The sequence below is a fragment of the Arachis duranensis genome, chromosome 3, assembly GCF_000817695.3.
Source record: "Arachis duranensis cultivar V14167 chromosome 3, aradu.V14167.gnm2.J7QH, whole genome shotgun sequence".
NCBI lineage: Eukaryota > Viridiplantae > Streptophyta > Magnoliopsida > Fabales > Fabaceae > Arachis > Arachis duranensis.
In genome coordinates, this window is record NC_029774.3 from 124,822,130 (window position 1) to 124,840,326 (window position 18,197).

The 18,197-nt window shown below is 30.5% G+C and overlaps 5 protein-coding genes across 6 annotated transcripts; 3 read left to right on the top strand and 2 right to left on the bottom strand.

Moving 5' to 3' along the window:
• Positions 1 to 604: 604 nt before the first annotated feature.
• On the top strand, positions 605 to 1,339 carry LOC107481342 (ubiquitin-40S ribosomal protein S27a). Its single transcript, XM_016101624.3, has one exon. It carries the CDS (start codon positions 677 to 679, stop codon positions 1,142 to 1,144), a length of 468 nt encoding a protein of 155 aa, XP_015957110.1. The 5' UTR covers positions 605 to 676; the 3' UTR covers positions 1,145 to 1,339.
• Positions 1,340 to 1,435: 96 nt separating this feature from the next.
• Positions 1,436 to 2,248, bottom strand: LOC107481135 (myb family transcription factor PHL8-like). The gene is made up of 4 exons (XM_016101349.1): positions 2,125 to 2,248; positions 1,761 to 1,839; positions 1,595 to 1,664; positions 1,436 to 1,492 (listed from the first exon to the last, which is right to left on the bottom strand). Exons 1-4 carry the CDS (start codon positions 2,246 to 2,248, stop codon positions 1,436 to 1,438), a joined length of 330 nt encoding a protein of 109 aa, XP_015956835.1.
• A 1,287-nt stretch (positions 2,249 to 3,535) lies between these two features.
• On the top strand, positions 3,536 to 4,193 carry LOC110278777 (uncharacterized). The gene is made up of 2 exons (XM_021137033.2): positions 3,536 to 3,844; positions 3,926 to 4,193. Exons 1-2 carry the CDS (start codon positions 3,647 to 3,649, stop codon positions 4,154 to 4,156), a joined length of 429 nt encoding a protein of 142 aa, XP_020992692.1. The 5' UTR covers positions 3,536 to 3,646; the 3' UTR covers positions 4,157 to 4,193.
• Positions 4,194 to 8,702: 4,509 nt separating this feature from the next.
• On the top strand, positions 8,703 to 9,763 carry LOC107481341 (uncharacterized). Its single transcript, XM_016101623.3, has 4 exons — positions 8,703 to 8,925; positions 9,055 to 9,160; positions 9,269 to 9,352; positions 9,532 to 9,763. The coding sequence occupies exons 1-4, from the start codon at positions 8,860 to 8,862 to the stop codon at positions 9,582 to 9,584; spliced, it is 309 nt and encodes a 102-aa protein (XP_015957109.1). The 5' UTR covers positions 8,703 to 8,859; the 3' UTR covers positions 9,585 to 9,763.
• Positions 9,764 to 9,793: 30 nt separating this feature from the next.
• Positions 9,794 to 11,800, bottom strand: LOC107481340 (axial regulator YABBY 4). Of its 2 annotated transcripts, none has more exons than XM_016101622.3 (6): positions 11,582 to 11,800; positions 11,377 to 11,497; positions 11,118 to 11,166; positions 10,939 to 11,014; positions 10,676 to 10,771; positions 9,794 to 10,137 (listed from the first exon to the last, which is right to left on the bottom strand). In XM_016101622.3, the coding sequence occupies exons 1-6, from the start codon at positions 11,783 to 11,785 to the stop codon at positions 10,060 to 10,062; spliced, it is 624 nt and encodes a 207-aa protein (XP_015957108.1). In that variant the 5' UTR covers positions 11,786 to 11,800; the 3' UTR covers positions 9,794 to 10,059. The 2 variants fall into 2 exon arrangements, with proteins under 2 accessions (XP_015957108.1, XP_015957106.1); XM_016101620.3 differs by having other exon boundaries at positions 11,564 to 11,800.
• Between the last annotated feature and the right edge of the window lie 6,397 nt (positions 11,801 to 18,197).

The following is an 18,197-nucleotide window of genomic DNA, read 5'->3' on the forward strand; positions in this document are numbered from 1 at the left end:
TTATAAATTACGTAAATTTTAAAAAAATATTTAAAAAGAGAGAAATAATGAAAGTACTTCTATCGTGGAGAAATAATCTAAAAGATAACAATGTAAATTGAGTAAAGAGAAAATTTATAAATGTAGCAAGTAAAAAAATTTAAATTTAAAAATTGAAATGGTTAAAAAGTCACTTAATTATGAATTAGTATTAGAATTTCAAATTTCAAATTTTAAATAGAGTTTCTTAATTAACTAGTACAAATTTTAAATATTGAAATAAAATTTTCTAAATTAATTCAATTTTGTCGAAACAACATTAGAAACAAAATTCAGTATAAAAGAATATCAAATTAAAATTTTCTTTTAAATAGTATAAATATAACATCACATTTTAATAAGAATAATAATTCTATTTACTTTAATATATAATTTTTTGCAATTAGCATAGTAACTTATAAATTATATAAAGTTTAAAAAATATTCTCAAATTCAATTACTTACTTAAAAATTAAAAAAAAAAGTTTATTTGAATTTAAATTTTGGCCCATTTAATAATGGGCCTCCAACTAGCTAACAGCAACCCACCCAAAACACCACTCAAACCCTAACCCTAATAACCCGCTCACCATATGAACCCTCCGCTTCCAAATTCATTGAGTTCCAGCGTAGCTTCCCCCTTCTGCCGTCCGCAAAGATGCAGATCTTCGTGAAAACCCTAACGGGGAAGACCATCACCCTCGAGGTGGAGTCTTCCGACACCATCGACAACGTCAAGGCCAAGATCCAGGACAAGGAAGGCATCCCACCGGACCAGCAGCGTCTCATCTTCGCCGGCAAGCAGCTCGAGGACGGTCGCACCCTCGCCGACTACAACATCCAGAAGGAATCCACCCTCCACCTTGTCCTCCGCCTCCGCGGTGGCGCCAAGAAGAGGAAGAAGAAGACCTACACCAAGCCTAAGAAGATCAAGCACAAGCATAAGAAGGTGAAGCTCGCCATCCTTCAGTTCTATAAGATCGATGACAGTGGTAAGGTTCAGAGGCTTAGGAAGGAGTGCCCTAACGCTGAGTGCGGTGCTGGAACTTTCATGGCCAACCACTTTGATCGCCATTACTGCGGAAAGTGTGGCCTCACCTATGTTTACCAGAAGGCTGCTGCGTAATTTCGTTTAATTTTCTGTCATTTAGGGTTTACTCTTTAAATTTTAATTTCTCATCTGTTAATTTCGGTGTTTCGGTTTTGGAACGAGACTGCTATGTTAGAGGTTTAAATTTTGAGGATTTTTATGTGACTATATATCTTTTGCGATTGTGTTCTGTTCTGCCCTACGAATTAATGGTTTGTTGAGGTTAGCTTATTAGATTCTCAGTATTTTGTTTGCTTAATATTATTTTTGGGTGCTATGGAATAATCGAATAGAATAGAACATGACAGATTGAGCTTTTAATTGGGGTTATGATTGCAAGTACTTCACTTGTGCTTCAATTTTAAGCTTCAAATGTCTCTGCACCTGAAAAATTATGATCCAAATTGATTCAACATATTATGCTCCAATTTCAATTTAGATCATATATTATATTATAAGGTATTGGTAGCTAATTAAGCTACCTACCTCAATTTGCTCATCAAGTTTCTTCTGTACTTCCATTTGCATTTGGAGAGCCTCAGCAATTTGCATGCTTCTGTTGAACATAACATTTGATCAATGAAATTTTTAATACCAATTAGAAAAAACATTCAACTACTTTGATCAATGTTCTAACTATTATAATTATTACTCAGTCATCTCATTCTGTGTCCCAATACTTTCTTCCCTGCTGCTACAAGGACCTTCACTGTTCTTCAATTCTCTGCAATCTGTACCAAAGAGAAAAAAAAAAAGATCATTGATCAGAACAAGTTATTGTCAAAACAGATTTCTAGTTGTAGTTGGCTTTTCCCAAGTCTATATTTCTACAATGACCAGAAAAAAACACACACAATATGTTGGTAAAAGAAAAGAACTCCATGATTTGGAATCAGTGAAAGTAACAAGAAGAAAAGGGAAATGCCTAATACAGATACATTAGCCTAAGATGTTTAATTATCTCAAAAATACTAAAATAGAAAGGTATTGTTTTGTAGTTTGTACTATATACTCACTTTCTGAACCTCCAAGCTGATTAATTGCCTCAATGAATCTTTGGTGAAGTTCAGGAGTCCATTTGAGACTTGGCTTTGCATCAGTTGAGAGAACCAATTGTATACTATTTTGCACATTTTCCATTGTTTGTTGCTTCTTTCAGGAAAGAGTTACACTGTGGAGTTACACAATAGAAATTTTTCAATGAAAGAATGAAACCTTTTTTAGCTACGCATGACTATATATGATCTGTATATGTGGAAGCTCTATAGTTTCTCTTGTATTATATATATAATATAAATTGGAGTAGTTGTTATGTCCCATGATCTCATTCTCATATCAGGAAGCATGAGTGGGGTTATGTTGGCGGAATGTATGCCATCACCTCTTTCTGTTCCATCTTTCTTCTTTTTTCCCTGATACAGCAAAAACAAAGAAAGGAAAACAGTTCAATATCTGAGTCCTAAAAGGGGAGAAAAGAGGAAAAGTGTAAGGTTTGTTTTTATCTTGCTGTTTTCCCACTTCCCCTCTCTTTCTCTAAGGTAGAGTCCTCTAAAAGTATGATTTTGATTGCTTGTTCTGTTACTGTGAATGTTCAATTCAGCTACTAATACTGTAATACATGTGTTAAATGAAATCAAACCAGACTTATCTGTTGAATGTTGTGTGTGGGTTGTTTTCACGTATGAGTAGAATCTATATTGTTTTATACCTTGTTAGAATAAACTGTAAAAAGTAACATCTCGAAGCATGTTTGGATATGGATTCTATTGGGAAATCGGCTATTTTGTTTCTAATTCTCATCCTGTTGTTTTCACCTCAATAAGCGGATTTAAAACAAGTTAATTCCTTACGGTGTTTAAACTTTATATAATAGTTAAAACTAGCACAATTTTCATGTGTAGTTGTCTGATCAAACTATTTGTTGCCTCATGCTCGTTGTAAGCTATATTCCAATTTAGAATAGACTGAATATTCACTCAGTGAAGGGAAACTAAAAGCTAGTCATAGTAGTTGAACTAATAATTGCATTTAACGAATGTCAAAATGAATTTCATGTAGTTAAGATTTATGCTGCATATTGTCCTGAATTTCATGTGGTTAACATTTACCAATTTTAGCAAAAGAAACAGAACTTGAGCAAAGGATGGCGTCATTTTATGAAAAATTGCACATAAAATTACTCAGGAAAAATTTGCCATTCCTACCAATTACATTCGAGAAAATACTCAATTTGGTCCTGAAGTTACACTCGAGCCTCAATTTAGTCCTTGACGTTTCAATTGTTTCTATTTAGTCCCTAAACTTTATAAATTTTAATCAATTTAGTCCCTGCGGTGGTTTCTGCCACAGAGTCATTACCGGAGAGATGATGTGTATAACAGACTGCCACACTGGACGTCTAACGGATATATTACGTGGCATTTGAAACTTTTGCATCAATTTAGTCCCTATGAACTATTTAAATCCCTAATCCCCAAATCAATTTGAAGTCCCTTAACTTCTTCGTCGATTCTTACTCCCCTTTTGGGAGACGTTTTTATGAAGTCCATGATAGGTAGCAGCAGTAAATCCGTTGGGAGTTCCAGCAATCAACGCTCTAATGGAGGTTGGAGAACCACTCGAAGCAGAGAAGAACTATTTCCAGAGTGGTGTGGGTGTGGGTTTAGACCCGTTCTGAGATGGTCAGGAACAGATGCAAATCCAGGAAGACCTTTTTTTGGGTGTCCAAACTACAATGTAAGTACAAGATTATTCTTAACTTTTTCTAACGCTTGTAGTGTCTGATTCTTTCTCCATCTCCACTGAATCTGTTTGCAGAGTGTTGGCAAGAGGTGGTGTGGGTTGTTTGTTTGGGCTAATGAATTCTATAAAGAAGGAGAATCAAGAGGCAGAGTAGTACCAAAAAATGAAAATGATGAAGAATGGAGGATGAACTTTGCTTGGAAGATTGGAAGTTTGGAATCTGATGTTAGGGCTTTGAAATTGGGAGGGGCTTTATTGCTTTTAATAAATTTGCTTGTAGTTGCTATGTTATTATGGAAATGGTGAAGATTGGCCTTATATTTTTTGATAAATAGCCAAATTTTGATGGTTTTGATTCAGATTGCAGGAATATTTTGAAAAAAAATTAACGTATGTTGTTATATGTATTGTTGTATCTGTTTTTATTTTAAGTCTCAATGAATAAAAATTGTACCTGTGTTAATATGAATCAAACAACACAAAATAAAATATAACAATGTCAGATAAGAAATATCATCCAAATTCTTTATAATTCATTAATAAAACATTTACATTGATACTGAATTCAAACACAACTAGCTAGTTTAGTGTGATGCAACACACAAACAAAACAAAGTAAATTATCCAAAAGGAACCATTCTAAATATAACTAACCAAAAGTCATCATTACAAAGTTATCCAAACTTCGAGAAACAAGATAACTAATCCAAAAGGTAACTAATCCAAAAGTATAATCCCCTATTACATATAAAGCTCCCAAAGACAGAATGATCAACAATTCAATTCTTTTTTTTTGGAGGTTTGAATCCGGGAGTAGGGACAAATTTCATGAAACTAGCTAGTCGTGTGGCTGTCCCTGAAGATGCACCTTGCATTGGATCAACTGGTACATTGGTTGCTGGTGGAGTACTAGATGGTTGGGACACCATTCTTTTGGTTGTAAGCTTTGGGGGCCTTGCATTATGTTGCACTAAACTAGTCTCCGTCTATAAAAAGTGTGAAGTTAGTGAAATTTGAACAAAAAATAAATTTGCATAGTGATTAAAGTTAATGTATAATTTAAAATATACCATTACCTGTAGAGAATCTTCATTTTGAGACATAATTGGTTGACTCATGCCAAGTTCAACCTCAGCCTGGCCTTCATTCTGATTTTTTGATGTGCACCAACTTGAGATGGTATAGCAGCAGGTGGAATAGCATGAGTAGGGTTCACAACTGGAGTCGCAATGATATGAACAGCAGGGTTAGAATTACCACTTTTACCACTTTTAGCAGCAGCAGCCGCAGCTGCTATAGCAGCTGCCATTTCTTCAGCTTTTCTTTTTGGGCAGTTTCTCTTGGTGTGGGCTTTTTCCCCACAATAGCGACAAGAACCTTCTTTATAAGACCTCTTCATCTTGGTCTTTTGCTTGTTGCTTCCATCATAGGAGTACATACAGAGTATATAACGAGTACCTAAAGCCCTCAAAATATTTTTTCTCTCTTTGGTTAGACTTGCTAAAACATAAATTGCATTGTTGTTATGAGACAACAACAGACCAAAACAAATTCATTTAGAAAATCATATCAATTACTCCATGTTACAAGATGCAATAAGCAATTGACTTAATGAGATTAAGACTTTGATGAAAATGCACCTCTCTTTTAAATAAAACAGAGCAAGAATCAAATGTAACATATTGCATATGACAATCTGATTCCATCTTTTTATTTCTTAATCCATTGATTATCAGACAAACACACCCATGTTGAAACCCTAACCCAAAAAAAATTCTCCTAAAATATTCAAAATCAAATTAACGGTATAGGAACAGGGAATGATCGAACATCTAACATAAGCCAAGAAATTAAATGATACTCACTGAAAACATAAACCCTAACATAGAATAAACACAAAAACTAACATATACTAACATGCAAAACAAAATGCATTTAGCTGGAATGCATAAAAAAGAAAAAAGTGGAGGAACCAAAAGTGAAGCAAAAAACCCAAGCATCATCACGGGTATAGAAGTTTTTTTATTCAATATTTTGCTTACCTCGAACTTAGTCAACGTTGGTGAAGAGAAGACGACCGGTGCAATGTGAAGTGATTGAAGAGAAGAGAATCGCGACTTCAACGAATCTGATAAGTCAGACTCGCAGCGCCATTGAAGAGAAGAGAAAGAAGAAGAACAGTTCTATTATGAGGGAAAATACGGTGTGACTTGTTTAACTAAAACGTTTTCCATCTCTATAACATGATACGACGTCGTTTTGGGCTATTTGAGCGCCAAACAAAAACGATGCCGTTTTAGTGGAGTCCAGCGTGGCAGTCCGTTGTACACATTATCTCTGTGGTAATGACTCTGTGGCAGAAACTACCGCAGGGACTAAATTGATTAAAATTTATAAAGTTTAGGAATTAAATAGACAATTAAAACGTCAAGGACTAAATTGAGGCTCGAGTGTAACTTCAGGGACCAAATTGAATATTTTCTCAATTACATCATATCGAACACACTTGAAGGAATAAGTTTTTTGAATAATTGTGGACATTAAACTTTATCAAATTAACCGTTTAATTAAGGTAATCAATACTTCATAAGTTTTATAAATTTAAAATTGATTTTTTTTTCCTACAATGGAGGCCAAACACAAGTAAGTAAATATACAAATGGGTCATGACCAGAAACACACAAAAAATATCCAAATGGGTAAAAATAATACTATTTTGATCTTTAATATTTATGTTAAATTTTAATTTAGTTTATAGTGTTTTAAACGTTCAATTTTAATTCTAAAAAATTTTAAATGAGTTTAATATTGTTCCATTGTTAGTTTATTTAAAGAGTTAATAATATTCGATATTATAAAATAAGTAAAATCGACCATTATCAATATAAAAGTTTTTTTTTTATTATAGAGCATTGACGATTGATTGCTAAGATTTGAGATTCTGTAAAAGAAGAATGAGAATAAGAAGTGTTACAAAAAAGTTTTTGTTATGTTTCTTTAAGACACGGAAATAAAAAGATAATTAACTTAATTAATAACATTGTTAATATCCATGTCATTCATTCGGTTAACTATTCATATTAAATTTAACAGGAGGATAATATTAAACTTGTTTAAATTTTTTTAGGATAGAAATAAAATGTTTAAAATGTTAAGAATCAATTAACATTTAACCAAAACATTAGAAATCAAAATAATACTTTACCTCATTCAAAGTGAACATCAAAAAATTTTAGATCGGCTAGTTTGATTTTTAGAAGAGAAGAACTTATTTTTAAACGTTTTTTGCTAAATAAAGAGTTACTCTTTTTGTTAATTAAACAAATTTTAATTCTCTATTTATTATAGTTTATATCATCAATGATTTAGATTTAGGATTAAATTTACAATTTATGATTTTTTTTAACCTTTAATATAGCAAGTTAATTTTTAAAGTACTTGTATTCTTCACTTTCTCACATTTAGCATTCCCATCAAGATTGATTGGTTCCACTTTTAAGAGGACTAATATATCTTACAATGTATATATTTTTTGAACTTAATTGTCTTTTAGTAAAATTTGATAGAATATTTGCTTTATATATATTAAAAATTTAATTTAATTTTAATATATTGTTAGTATAAATTAATTTTATACTTACATACAATTAGGTAATGCATATTAACAAAACTAATTACTTTTAACATTAATTGAATAAATAATTATTTAAAAAATGGATATAATTGCATAAGTGTGTAAAATGCATCAGAATTAAACTCTTAAAAACTTTATTAAAAGCCATGTAAACATGTATGAGAGTAAATCTAAAATTCACTTAGACCAATCTGATGTTTACTTTTAACTTTTTATCTTTATTTTGCCACTCATGTGAGAATCTTTGTTGAGAAAAAGGTTTAAATGTATTAAGAGTGAATGTTAAGATTATTATTAATAATATTTTTTTGATATTTTGTTTTAACAAATACATCACAAACATATATATCTCTTAAACTTTACGTATTTTTTTATAAAAAAACTTAATTAATAACATAGAAGATTTAGTTAAACTCAATAAAACTCGAAGATTTATTGATGATGATAATGATAATTATCATAATAATGACACATTGTTTTTTGGTGCAATGAGATACATTTGTTGAGAAAGAAGTTTGCATGCTGTAATTGCTTGGAAACTATAACGAAATTATCGATCTCTCTCTGAGCAAAATAAATCTAATAAACTTGAGAGCAAAGCGACATTAATACCAATCTCATCGATGTTAGAACATATTATGACATTGCTTCAACACTTTTTAATTTTCTTTTGGTGTTGGAAATGGAAAAGACTGAATCTCAAATCTCAATTGCGTCATTGATATGGAAGCAAATGCAATCAAGTGGCTCTCTTCATTACTATTCACTAGCTAGGAGAAGAAGAAGGGGACCACCTCCCTCCATATTCATTATTCATTGCATTTCACCAAAAGAACTTCGTAGGACCCCCACAAAAGAGAAAAAAATTGTGGCAGTAATTAATTGATGCATGCATTAACTTAGGCCTATACTATATACCATACACTATACAGTAATAGTAGCAAGGTGCCCTTGTTTAAGTGGTTATAGCCTTGTCCACATTTTGGTCTTAATCAGCACATAAATTTGAAATATACATCAATCACATACACTTCTCTTATCCTCTTAGAAGATGAGGTGAATCTCTAGTGTTGGATTTCTTGAGCTATTTTGGCCCTTCACTATAGATATGTGTGGATAACACCATACAGTACTCATTTGTCTCTTTTCTAATATATATATATTATAATAAGAGCAATTCAAACCTCACAAAATATCTTCATGCATCCCTCCTTGTACTTTTTTTTTCTTTTTATATTATTTGTGTTTGTTTGCTTTCCTCTATTCATTCCTTTTCTAATTTGTTCTCTTTGATAATTTGTCCAAACTCCAAACATACAATTTTTTTCCCTTTTTTCTTCTCTTGCAATAGCACACAGTACAATAATATAATAATATGTATCACAGTCACCAGTATCCTCTTCCTTGTTTGTATTGCCACCCACACAGCTATATCAGGATGGTATATATAGATGTGTTCCTTATTCTATTTTTTCCCTTCTTTCTATTTGTGTACATTTTGGACATTTGTTCTAATTTAGTACTAGTTATTATTTTATATTGACATGCATGGAAAATAATAATAATGCAGGTTCAGAATCTTATAGAGAGATGCTTGCTATTTCATATGAGTCAAGATCAGTGCATAAAGGCACTAGCTGAACATGCAGGAATCAAGCCACTTGTTACACTTACAGGTCCATATATATTATATGAACCATATTATTATTAATGAGTTTTCAATTTCATCACTATGTATTTATTTGCATGTTGTGAAATTAAGTCTATGTTACAAATTTGTGCAGTGTGGAAAGAACTGCAAAAGGAGAATAAGGAATTCTTTAGGGACTATTTTCAAGTTACTACTCCCACCAGAAGGCCATTCTTCGGTAAGAGATCTGATCTAATTAAATAACCTCCCATTATATAAATTTAAAAAAAAATGTATAGAGATTTATATATGCAGGCTATAACTGAGGTTTTCTAATTCTTATCATTATTAGTGATATGAAAATTGGAAGATATATATAATGATCTGATGGTGCGTTGTCTAAATTTTACATTTCAGGCAGATATTGTAAAAGGGGACCAAGTTCAGCAAGAAGGAAAAATTGGAAATAATAATGTATAATTAATAATCACCGGATAATTATAATTAATCCAAAAAGGGAATGAAGGAATAGTGATTTATATATAGCTGATGATGATGAATGGTAAAAATTAATTAGTTAATGATGGTTTGATTATGTGCACTATTGCTGCTTAAGTAAACAGCTATATATATAGTTAGTATCCAATTGAATATTGATTGATGATGATGTATTATTATTTGTAGCAAGAAATTAAAAATGATGAATAAGATATCTATATACCCTACTACTTTGTGAAATTACCACGTAATATGGAGAAATTTTTGAGAATTTTTGACATTATCAGAACTCAGAAGAGAATTTGTGTGATCCTAAGACAAGTGAGATTGGGCGTACTAGTACTATAGGAAAAATTACATAGCATTTTCTAAACTCAAAATTTCTAATAATTTCCTTTTCCATTTTTTTTTTTTAAAGAATGATTCGGAAAACATCTTTTTATTTCTTCACTTGAACGGTGCATTTATCATAGAATTCTCTAGATTCTTTCTTCCACGTCGATCTTCACCTTCTTCAATATTCACCTGTCAAATTAACATTTAATTCCAAATAACTAAATTAAAAGTACTATTATAAATTCATAATTAATTAATAATGACTCTATATGATGATACCGTGTAAAAAAATTCATACAATCATATAATTATATTTGAGTTTAGATAATTCTTTAAAAAAAAATCTTTTAAAATAAAAAATTGATAAAATAATGGATTAAAATGAGAAGTTAATTATTATTGAATTTATAATTTTTATTATATATTATCTTAATTTAAAATAATTAACTAAATTCTATTATTTTACCAATTTTTTTATTTTAAAAAAGTTTAATCTAATTTTTAAAAGTGAATTTAAAAATTGACTTTTTTGTTAATACAATAATATCTAATTGATTTTTGTAAATTTATTAATAGTAGATTAAAATTAAAAGTAAGATTCGAATTCGAAATCTAAATGAAAATAAAATGACTATACCATTTGAGTTATAATTTGTTGCCTAAATTACCAAAGATTTGATATATACCAAGTTTCAACTCATATTTCAAATTCTGCTTTTAATCGTACCTTATTATTATTAGCAAGTTGGGGTGTGTGGGTAGAGCGCTCTTCGTCAATTTCATCATCTCCTCTTCTATACTCAGATGGGGGAAAATTGGCCCACTGAAAAAAATCATCATCACCATCACCAAATTCATCTTTCAAAATAATCTATATATATACTCCAATTTAAAATGCCTGTCATGCTTGTCTCAAATCATTTTTTTGAAAAAAATAAAATGATTTATTTAAATTCAAAGCATGGAAGGTAATTTAAGAGTGATGAGTACATTTTTTGCAGCAGTACTGAAAGCTTCCTTGTGAGCCATTTCAGGGTTTTCAGCTTTAAGCCTCTTAATCTCTTCTCTGCATTATTAATGAAACTAATAAGTTTCAATTCGACAGAATTAGTGAATGATAATTCACAAGAAAATCTCTGTATATTTAAATTAAAGACTATAAACATTACTTGATGAAACAGTTATAAGCCGACGGTGTTCGCTGTTTCTTTTCTGGCGCTGTAGATCCAAAAATCATCTCGTCATATAAAAAAAACAGTGCAACTAGGTATTTTTTAAGGTGAAAACTCAAATGCAGTAAGACACGTGAAGTTGATAGCTGAGAGTCGTAAAATGAAAATTTAGTCAAATTAGTAAAACCATTTAACAGCTCTCACCTATCAACTTTACCATCCTTTAAATTACGAAATTATATTCATGTTTACTCACGTTTATTGGGAGCAGAATCAGTTGTGAATGGAGTAGTTACATTATTATTGGCTTCCTCACAATCATTATAATTATTATGAGCGTTCAAAGTGCTAATCTTGTTGCCATCCTCAATATTTAGCTGCATTATTAAGAATTCATGAATTAATGAGCATATGATGATGACAAACAATGCAATTGTATGTACCTGATTGGAAGGGGTTACCAGAGAAGGAAGAAAGGAAGGTTTGATCATGTTGACAGAGAGAATGGTTGAGCAGTGGCCGCATCTGACACTGAGAACCGCCATTGACATGCTGGTGCATGGCACACACACCACTAAAATGGATGAACACAATCCACATTGCACGTAACATATCTCTTCAGGAACATCAAACACATGCCTCACTAGTGTTCTACTTGATGACATGCTTAATATTAATTAATTATATCAGAGTGATGAGGAGATAGAAAAGTAATGGAAACGAATTGAAGCATTTATATACTGCATATAGATAGATATAGTTGAAGAAGCTAATTAATAGTTTAATTTGAAAATGGACAATAATAATCATATATCATGTGCATCTTCTTCCTTTTTGTATGCTGCTTTAATTTCCACTGCCGCACTCAACTCCAACATTCATCCTAACAATCAGGAGTCAGGACACACTTTCTTTTTCCCTTCTACTTCTTTAAATGGATATAATTTTACAAATCATTTTTAGCTGGTAATTAATTAATATTCATGTGTAAACAATTGAAAACCTCCATTAATTAATTATTTTACTTGTTTAATTTGAGAAGCTTAATTAATAATATAATCTGCAGCTAATCAATTTCATCAGTATAACAATAATTAGGGTATATACAACATTAATAAATTTATTTACAAAATTAATTTATTTAAGACAAGATGACACGTTAATGTACGCAAGAAATGTAGATACAAAAAATATTATTTATGGCAAAGGGAAATGCTAGGGAGATAATGATTTTATTGAACAATATGAACAACCTCAATCAAATAAAAACACACTACACCTCTAAATTAACCTTCTAAATTTTAATATTAAAATAACCATCTGTTCATTAGAAAAATAAACATCCGATATATTTATTATTTATATTGTTTAATATTTTCATTGTTCACCTATACTTTTCTTATGGCAAAATGTTAAATTTTAGCCACTGTGACAATATTTCGTGATAAGTAAAAAATACGCTTATTTATTTTTACCACGATTTAATATTTGTAGTTAAAATTTGGTAACTAAATTCCGTTTTTGTAGTAGTGATGGTTCTTAACTCGTGATATTCCCATAAAAGGTTGAATATTCATTAGTATTATAAAAAAATTTGAAGATATCTTAAAATTGATGAAGATAATATGATTAGTAGAATTTATTATTTTTTATCGGTAGATAATCATCAATATTAAAAAACGTAGAGTAAAAATACGTTATTAAATTATTAAATTAAAGAAATTAGATTGATGAATAAAAATAATGGTAAAAAACAATAACTTCTATTTATTCTTTAATATTGTTTTATTGAAAATATCTTTGGAATTGACATAGGAACTTTTTCACGGGCTTCCAACATATGCATTATTTACAAGCTGAGGAGGGAGACTTTAATAGTAAATGAAAACTGGGCATGTTAGCATCATTGGAGACAAGTAACATCGTTAATATTGTTGCAATAATAAGCTTAATTAGCCATAGCTACGATCTAGCTGTGTATGTGTATGTGTATGTGAATGGGAGGGCCAGCTGTTAGCACTAAGCATGTGAATAAGAAACTAACAAAATGAATAATGATATTGTGTAGTGTTTAGGGTTCAAGAACCGCATAAACATGTCAAGTAGTAGTGACACATACACATGCATAATACAAGTACCCTTTATTTCAAAATTTCTTCAAATTTGACGATTTGGCTTTATCCTAAATCATGCTGTCTGTTTATTTATTACGCGTCCCCAACCTAGTAAGCATAAGACATGCAAGTCTCATTCAACTTTTTTGGTTCATTAGCTAGTGTCTTTGAATTTTGGAACAATAATTCTTGTATGGAAATCAATTCAATATATAATTCCAAGTTTCGGGTCGGGATTCCATTTTCCAAAACAAGTAGCAATAGTGAAGTAATTTCGACATAGTGAACTGTTCTCAACAAATCTCGTTGGTATTTAGTTACTATACTAATTAATTAAGTGACTAATAAACAATAGTCAGATATATATGATGAGTTCTATATATCCTAATAAATAATAAGACTAATAATGCAGTTTGAATTATTATTTAATTGGACAAAAATAAAAGTGCAACAATCCGGAAGCTTCTTTCCACATTTACACGCATACACAGCAACAAATGATATACCCAAGGTATTTATTAATTATTAGGCCTTGGAACCTTTTGAGTTTTGACTCGATCAAACTTTTGCAATTTACATAAAGTTATGAGAAAAAGTGTTAAGTGGACCCATTTTATGACACTTAAACTGCGTTTTGTTTACAGATACAACAAGACACTAAAATAAAAACACTGAAATATATGATTATGTTTGGTAGAAGAGATATAAACAGAAATAATATATTTAGAAATGTTAAATTAGTGTATTTTATATTTATTCTGATAAAAAAGATACAAAAATATTAATAAAAGATATAATTTATTTTTTATTTTTTTATTATTTTTATTAATTTTTTATAATTATATTTTTTATTATTATATTTTTTATCTCAAATTTTTTGAATGAAAAAAAAATAAATTAAATTTTTATAATTTATTCTAGTTTATTACTAAATATAATACAAAAATATACATTTTTATGTCTCTATTTATTAGTATCTTGTTTTATTCTATTTTCAATCTTGTCCTGTACTGATATAAAAATCAAAGGCAGCCTTAGTTATGAAGAAAATATTTTGATATTTTAAGAATATTTTGATGGAGGAAGGAATCCGTTTTGTAAGTGAAACAAGGAACGTCGATGCATCTTCCTCGGCTGTTCGCACTTCGCAGCCTCAACTCTCTCCCTCTCACAGTCTCACCTAAAAGCCTTCTGTTTTATGGGTTTGGCAAAATAGAAATGGGGCAACTATTTTTTTTCCCTTAAAGCCCAAAGTTTGTAAACCGTCCAAAAATCGAAACTCTATTGTGCACTAAGACTGCGTTTGTTTAGTATTATGTTTATTAACGCAAGACTAGGATTAAAATTTCAATTCCTTCAATATTTTCAAACAAATAGAGATACAGAAAATTAAAATTTTTTAAAATAAAAACTAAAATTTTATTAATAATTTACTCCAAAAACACTTTCATTCCAAATTTCTAATTTTAAATTTATCCTTTCTTCTTTTATTACAATTTTAGGTCAATAAATATAATACTAAATCTCAATTCTTTAATTTTAGTCTCACTAATATCTTAAAATAAATACGGTTTTAAAGAATTATTTTTTAAAATTTTTTTAATTTTAAAATTTAAATCATAAATTATAAATGGTATCTTAAATACTAATTCTTTAAATAATGAGTTAAAAATATAATTTTCTAATAAAAAATTTAATATATATCGATTAATTAAAAATTAATTTTTATATTTTTATTGTAGTAAATATAGATTTTTTTTGGTAGATGAATTCTTTAATTGTGGATTGTCAATATTGTATGTTAACGTAAGAATAATAGGCTAATCACGTCATATTTTCTATACTAACCTCTTAATAAGTCTTTGGATAAATTACTATTTATATTTATAAAAAATACAGATGCTGACAAATGTACCTATATAAGAATAAAACGATAATTATAACTACAAAAGATAGCTTCTGTGTGTCAAGAGTACCCAAACATTAATTACACAATTAATCGATTAGGGTATTTTTGGCAAACAAAAACTATCTTCTGTAAATACAATTGTCATTATATTCTTATATAGATACATTTATCAGCGTTTATATCTTTTATAGAAACAAATGGTAATTTATTCTAAGTCTTAATTAAAGGATCAAGCGATGAGATACATATCAAATTATTAATCACGGTAACTAAAGTCTATAACTATTTTCAATAACATGGCAACTTCATTTTGTTGAGAATTATGATTAAAAAAATCACAAAATTTTATATTTATTTTAATTCTAAGGTACGATAAAATTATTGTTTTAGAAAAATATTTATTTTTATATTTAATTATTATAAAATTGATGATAATTGGTTATGACTTTATGTTATTGTGTGAATAGGTACAATGTATCATTATACATACCAATCATCATATATGTAAATATACAATTATTAACAATTAATTAACTCAAAATCGGTTAAAATTTAACCATTCGCTTAAATATTAATATTAATAAAATTAATATAATAAATAAAAATTTGTAAATATTCTTTATATTTAACGTAGTTGCATCGTGCTACCAACAAAGCTAACTTGGCTTAGATGATCAAACATATTATGAGAAAAACGCTGAATAATATTAAGTTTGTTGTCGAAAATTATAAAAAAAAAATTGAATTATCGTTGGATTTACCGTCCAAAATAATCAGACGATATAAATTTCGTCGGTAAATATTTATCGTTAGATTTTCTTTATCTGACAGTAATTACTGTCGGATTTTGTGATAGAATATAGTTAGTATGAAAATAGATCGTATTGGATATTACTGTCAGAAATTTCTGACGGAAACATTAGCGTCACATCGTTCGTTTTCCCGCTATATTACCAAGGGATCATCCGACGGTAACGCCGACGGAAATATTTTTTTGAAATTTTTTTAAAATTATGTTACTATCAAAAAGTTTCGACGGTAGCATTTTCACTTTTTTTTAATTATCTTTTTCTGTCCATCTCTAGTGTACTGGAATAATTAACAATTGAAATAGTGCTTCAAACTTGATGTGAAGTACGAAAAATATAACTTACAAATACCGAATGATGGTAACTGAAATATCTAAACATTCACAGAACTATGTTTACAGTTACTAAAATATATATTACAAATACAATTAGGTTTTTAAAAAAATACATATTACAGAACTATGCTTACACTAACCTTAATCCGATTCATCATCTTCTACCTCTGGTTCACCATCCTCCTATTCCGATGTAGTTTCCTGATTATCATCGAACTCTTCTTCTTCTTCGTCGCCATCGACCTCGTCTTCTTCTTGAAGATCGTCGTCCTTTGGTGGAAGTGCGTCGGCATCTAATTCAATGTCAATGATATCATCATCCATAACAATAGACCTAAGGAAGATTGCCTCACCAGTATCAAGCACCATTTTCGAAGGAGTTGGGTTTGTCATGCACATTTTGGGACTCAGGTTATAAGATGTCACGACTACGGGCCAACAAGAGTACGTATTATCGAAATTGAAATTTGGTGCGAACTTGTCAGAGCACAAACCTAGTCTAACATTCTTGGGCTCACTCGCAGATATAGGATGGACCCGATCAAAATGCTTTCAAACTTCTCAGTGTGACAAATGCGTCATGATTCCATCGTCTCTCTTGTTGCTACTATGCCAAGTCATGTGAGGGGTCAAATTCATCGATGGATACAATCATTTCAACCTAGGGACTAAGGGCAAGTGATACATCTGTTAAGTGGAATTCTCTTTAATCGACGTTTACCAATCTGTTCTCTCTCGACTTGAAACCTCGGTGATCTACAAAATCTGCATTTATTAAGGTTTGCATCCGTCTTGTAGTATAGCATACAATCATTCAAACAACAATCAATTTTTATCGCATTTAGATCCAATTTTGAAATTAGCTTCTTTGCTTCATAGTGGTTTCGGAGGATGCTAGATGACTCTATAGATACCAATTCGTTGCAAAGGGTGGCTCACTTACCAAAAGACTCTTAGGTATGATTTGACTCTAACTTAATACTTATCATTTTAACACACGCAGATAACTTCGAATGAACGAATCTATCGCACAAAGGTTTCGCAGCAGCTTCTAGCAGATGATAAAATCTCTTCGCTTCCAGGTTAGGCTCTTCTTCAACCTCGTCCAATTCCATCACACTTGTTGTATCTCTCTTGGTTAGCCTCCCAAGTCATTTCATCCATGTTTAGGTCTCTCATCACCCGAACCCTCGTTGATTGACAACTGGACCTATTCAAATTAGAGGCAGACCGGTTAATTTCCTACTCATCCACTTCTCCGTGTTCCATCTACATCCAATACCCATCCTTAAACTCATTATGATAGAGGTGAAGCATTATATCCGTAGGTCCTAATCACTTAGTCAGCCGACACTTTTGACACGCATATCTAGAAATCCCTTCAAACATAAACGGTTCCATGCTTAAAATATGCACGACAAACATGTTAATCCCCTCAAAGATTTCGGGTTTCAAACCCCTCGGCCATTGTTATCCCTCTCATACATCTATAGATGACAACTAAGAATCATATCGAAACACACACCCTAAAATTCAACGAACAATATAAATTACTAATTTTTTTTAGAAATTTCGGCAGAGTGTCCCCTATAATTAGAATCTCCCACCGAATACAGTTATCATGTTCTGCAAACCAAACACATTTTAAACAATTTAAACGATAATTCAATAGAACTTCTCCTTAATTCAGCGACATCCATCGAACCAATACAACAATTTTCATATAGGAAATAGCTGTAGGCATAAATCAATAACATACAGGCATTTAATAAAATATCACATCCTAACCGTTCTAGTGCGCAACCTCTTATAACTCCATAATTTTTCAGCAAACAAGGGTTTTGAGAAGGCGTCACTATGCGACCTTCTCTCACTTCCGTCCCAAAACTCTATCCTAAGAAAAGTAAGTC

What these genes read in the sequence shown, in the direction of transcription:
- LOC110278777 (XM_021137033.2), top strand. Translation starts at nt 3,647, where the DNA reads ATGAAGTCCATGATAGGTAGCAGCAGTAAATCCGTTGGGAGTTCCAGC. An exon ending in TTGGGTGTCCAAACTACAAT is followed by an intron (nt 3,845 to 3,925) that starts GTAAGTACAAGA and finishes ATCTGTTTGCAG; the next exon opens with AGTGTTGGCAAGAGGTGGTG.
- LOC107481342 (XM_016101624.3), top strand. Translation starts at nt 677, where the DNA reads ATGCAGATCTTCGTGAAAACCCTAACGGGGAAGACCATCACCCTCGAG.
- LOC107481340 (XM_016101620.3), bottom strand. Translation starts at nt 11,785, where the DNA reads ATGTCATCAAGTAGAACACTAGTGAGGCATGTGTTTGATGTTCCTGAA. An exon ending in GCTTATAACTGTTTCATCAA is followed by an intron (nt 11,015 to 11,117) that starts GTAATGTTTATA and finishes TTAATAATGCAG; the next exon opens with AGAAGAGATTAAGAGGCTTA. An exon ending in TCAGTACTGCTGCAAAAAAT is followed by an intron (nt 10,772 to 10,938) that starts GTACTCATCACT and finishes GATTTTTTTCAG; the next exon opens with TGGGCCAATTTTCCCCCATC.
- LOC107481341 (XM_016101623.3), top strand. Translation starts at nt 8,860, where the DNA reads ATGTATCACAGTCACCAGTATCCTCTTCCTTGTTTGTATTGCCACCCA. An exon ending in CACACAGCTATATCAGGATG is followed by an intron (nt 8,926 to 9,054) that starts GTATATATAGAT and finishes ATAATAATGCAG; the next exon opens with GTTCAGAATCTTATAGAGAG. An exon ending in CACCAGAAGGCCATTCTTCG is followed by an intron (nt 9,353 to 9,531) that starts GTAAGAGATCTG and finishes TTTACATTTCAG; the next exon opens with GCAGATATTGTAAAAGGGGA.
- LOC107481135 (XM_016101349.1), bottom strand. Translation starts at nt 2,248, where the DNA reads ATGGAAAATGTGCAAAATAGTATACAATTGGTTCTCTCAACTGATGCA. An exon ending in TCAGCTTGGAGGTTCAGAAA is followed by an intron (nt 1,840 to 2,124) that starts GTGAGTATATAG and finishes TCTTTGGTACAG; the next exon opens with ATTGCAGAGAATTGAAGAAC. An exon ending in ACACAGAATGAGATGACTGA is followed by an intron (nt 1,665 to 1,760) that starts GTAATAATTATA and finishes TATGTTCAACAG; the next exon opens with AAGCATGCAAATTGCTGAGG.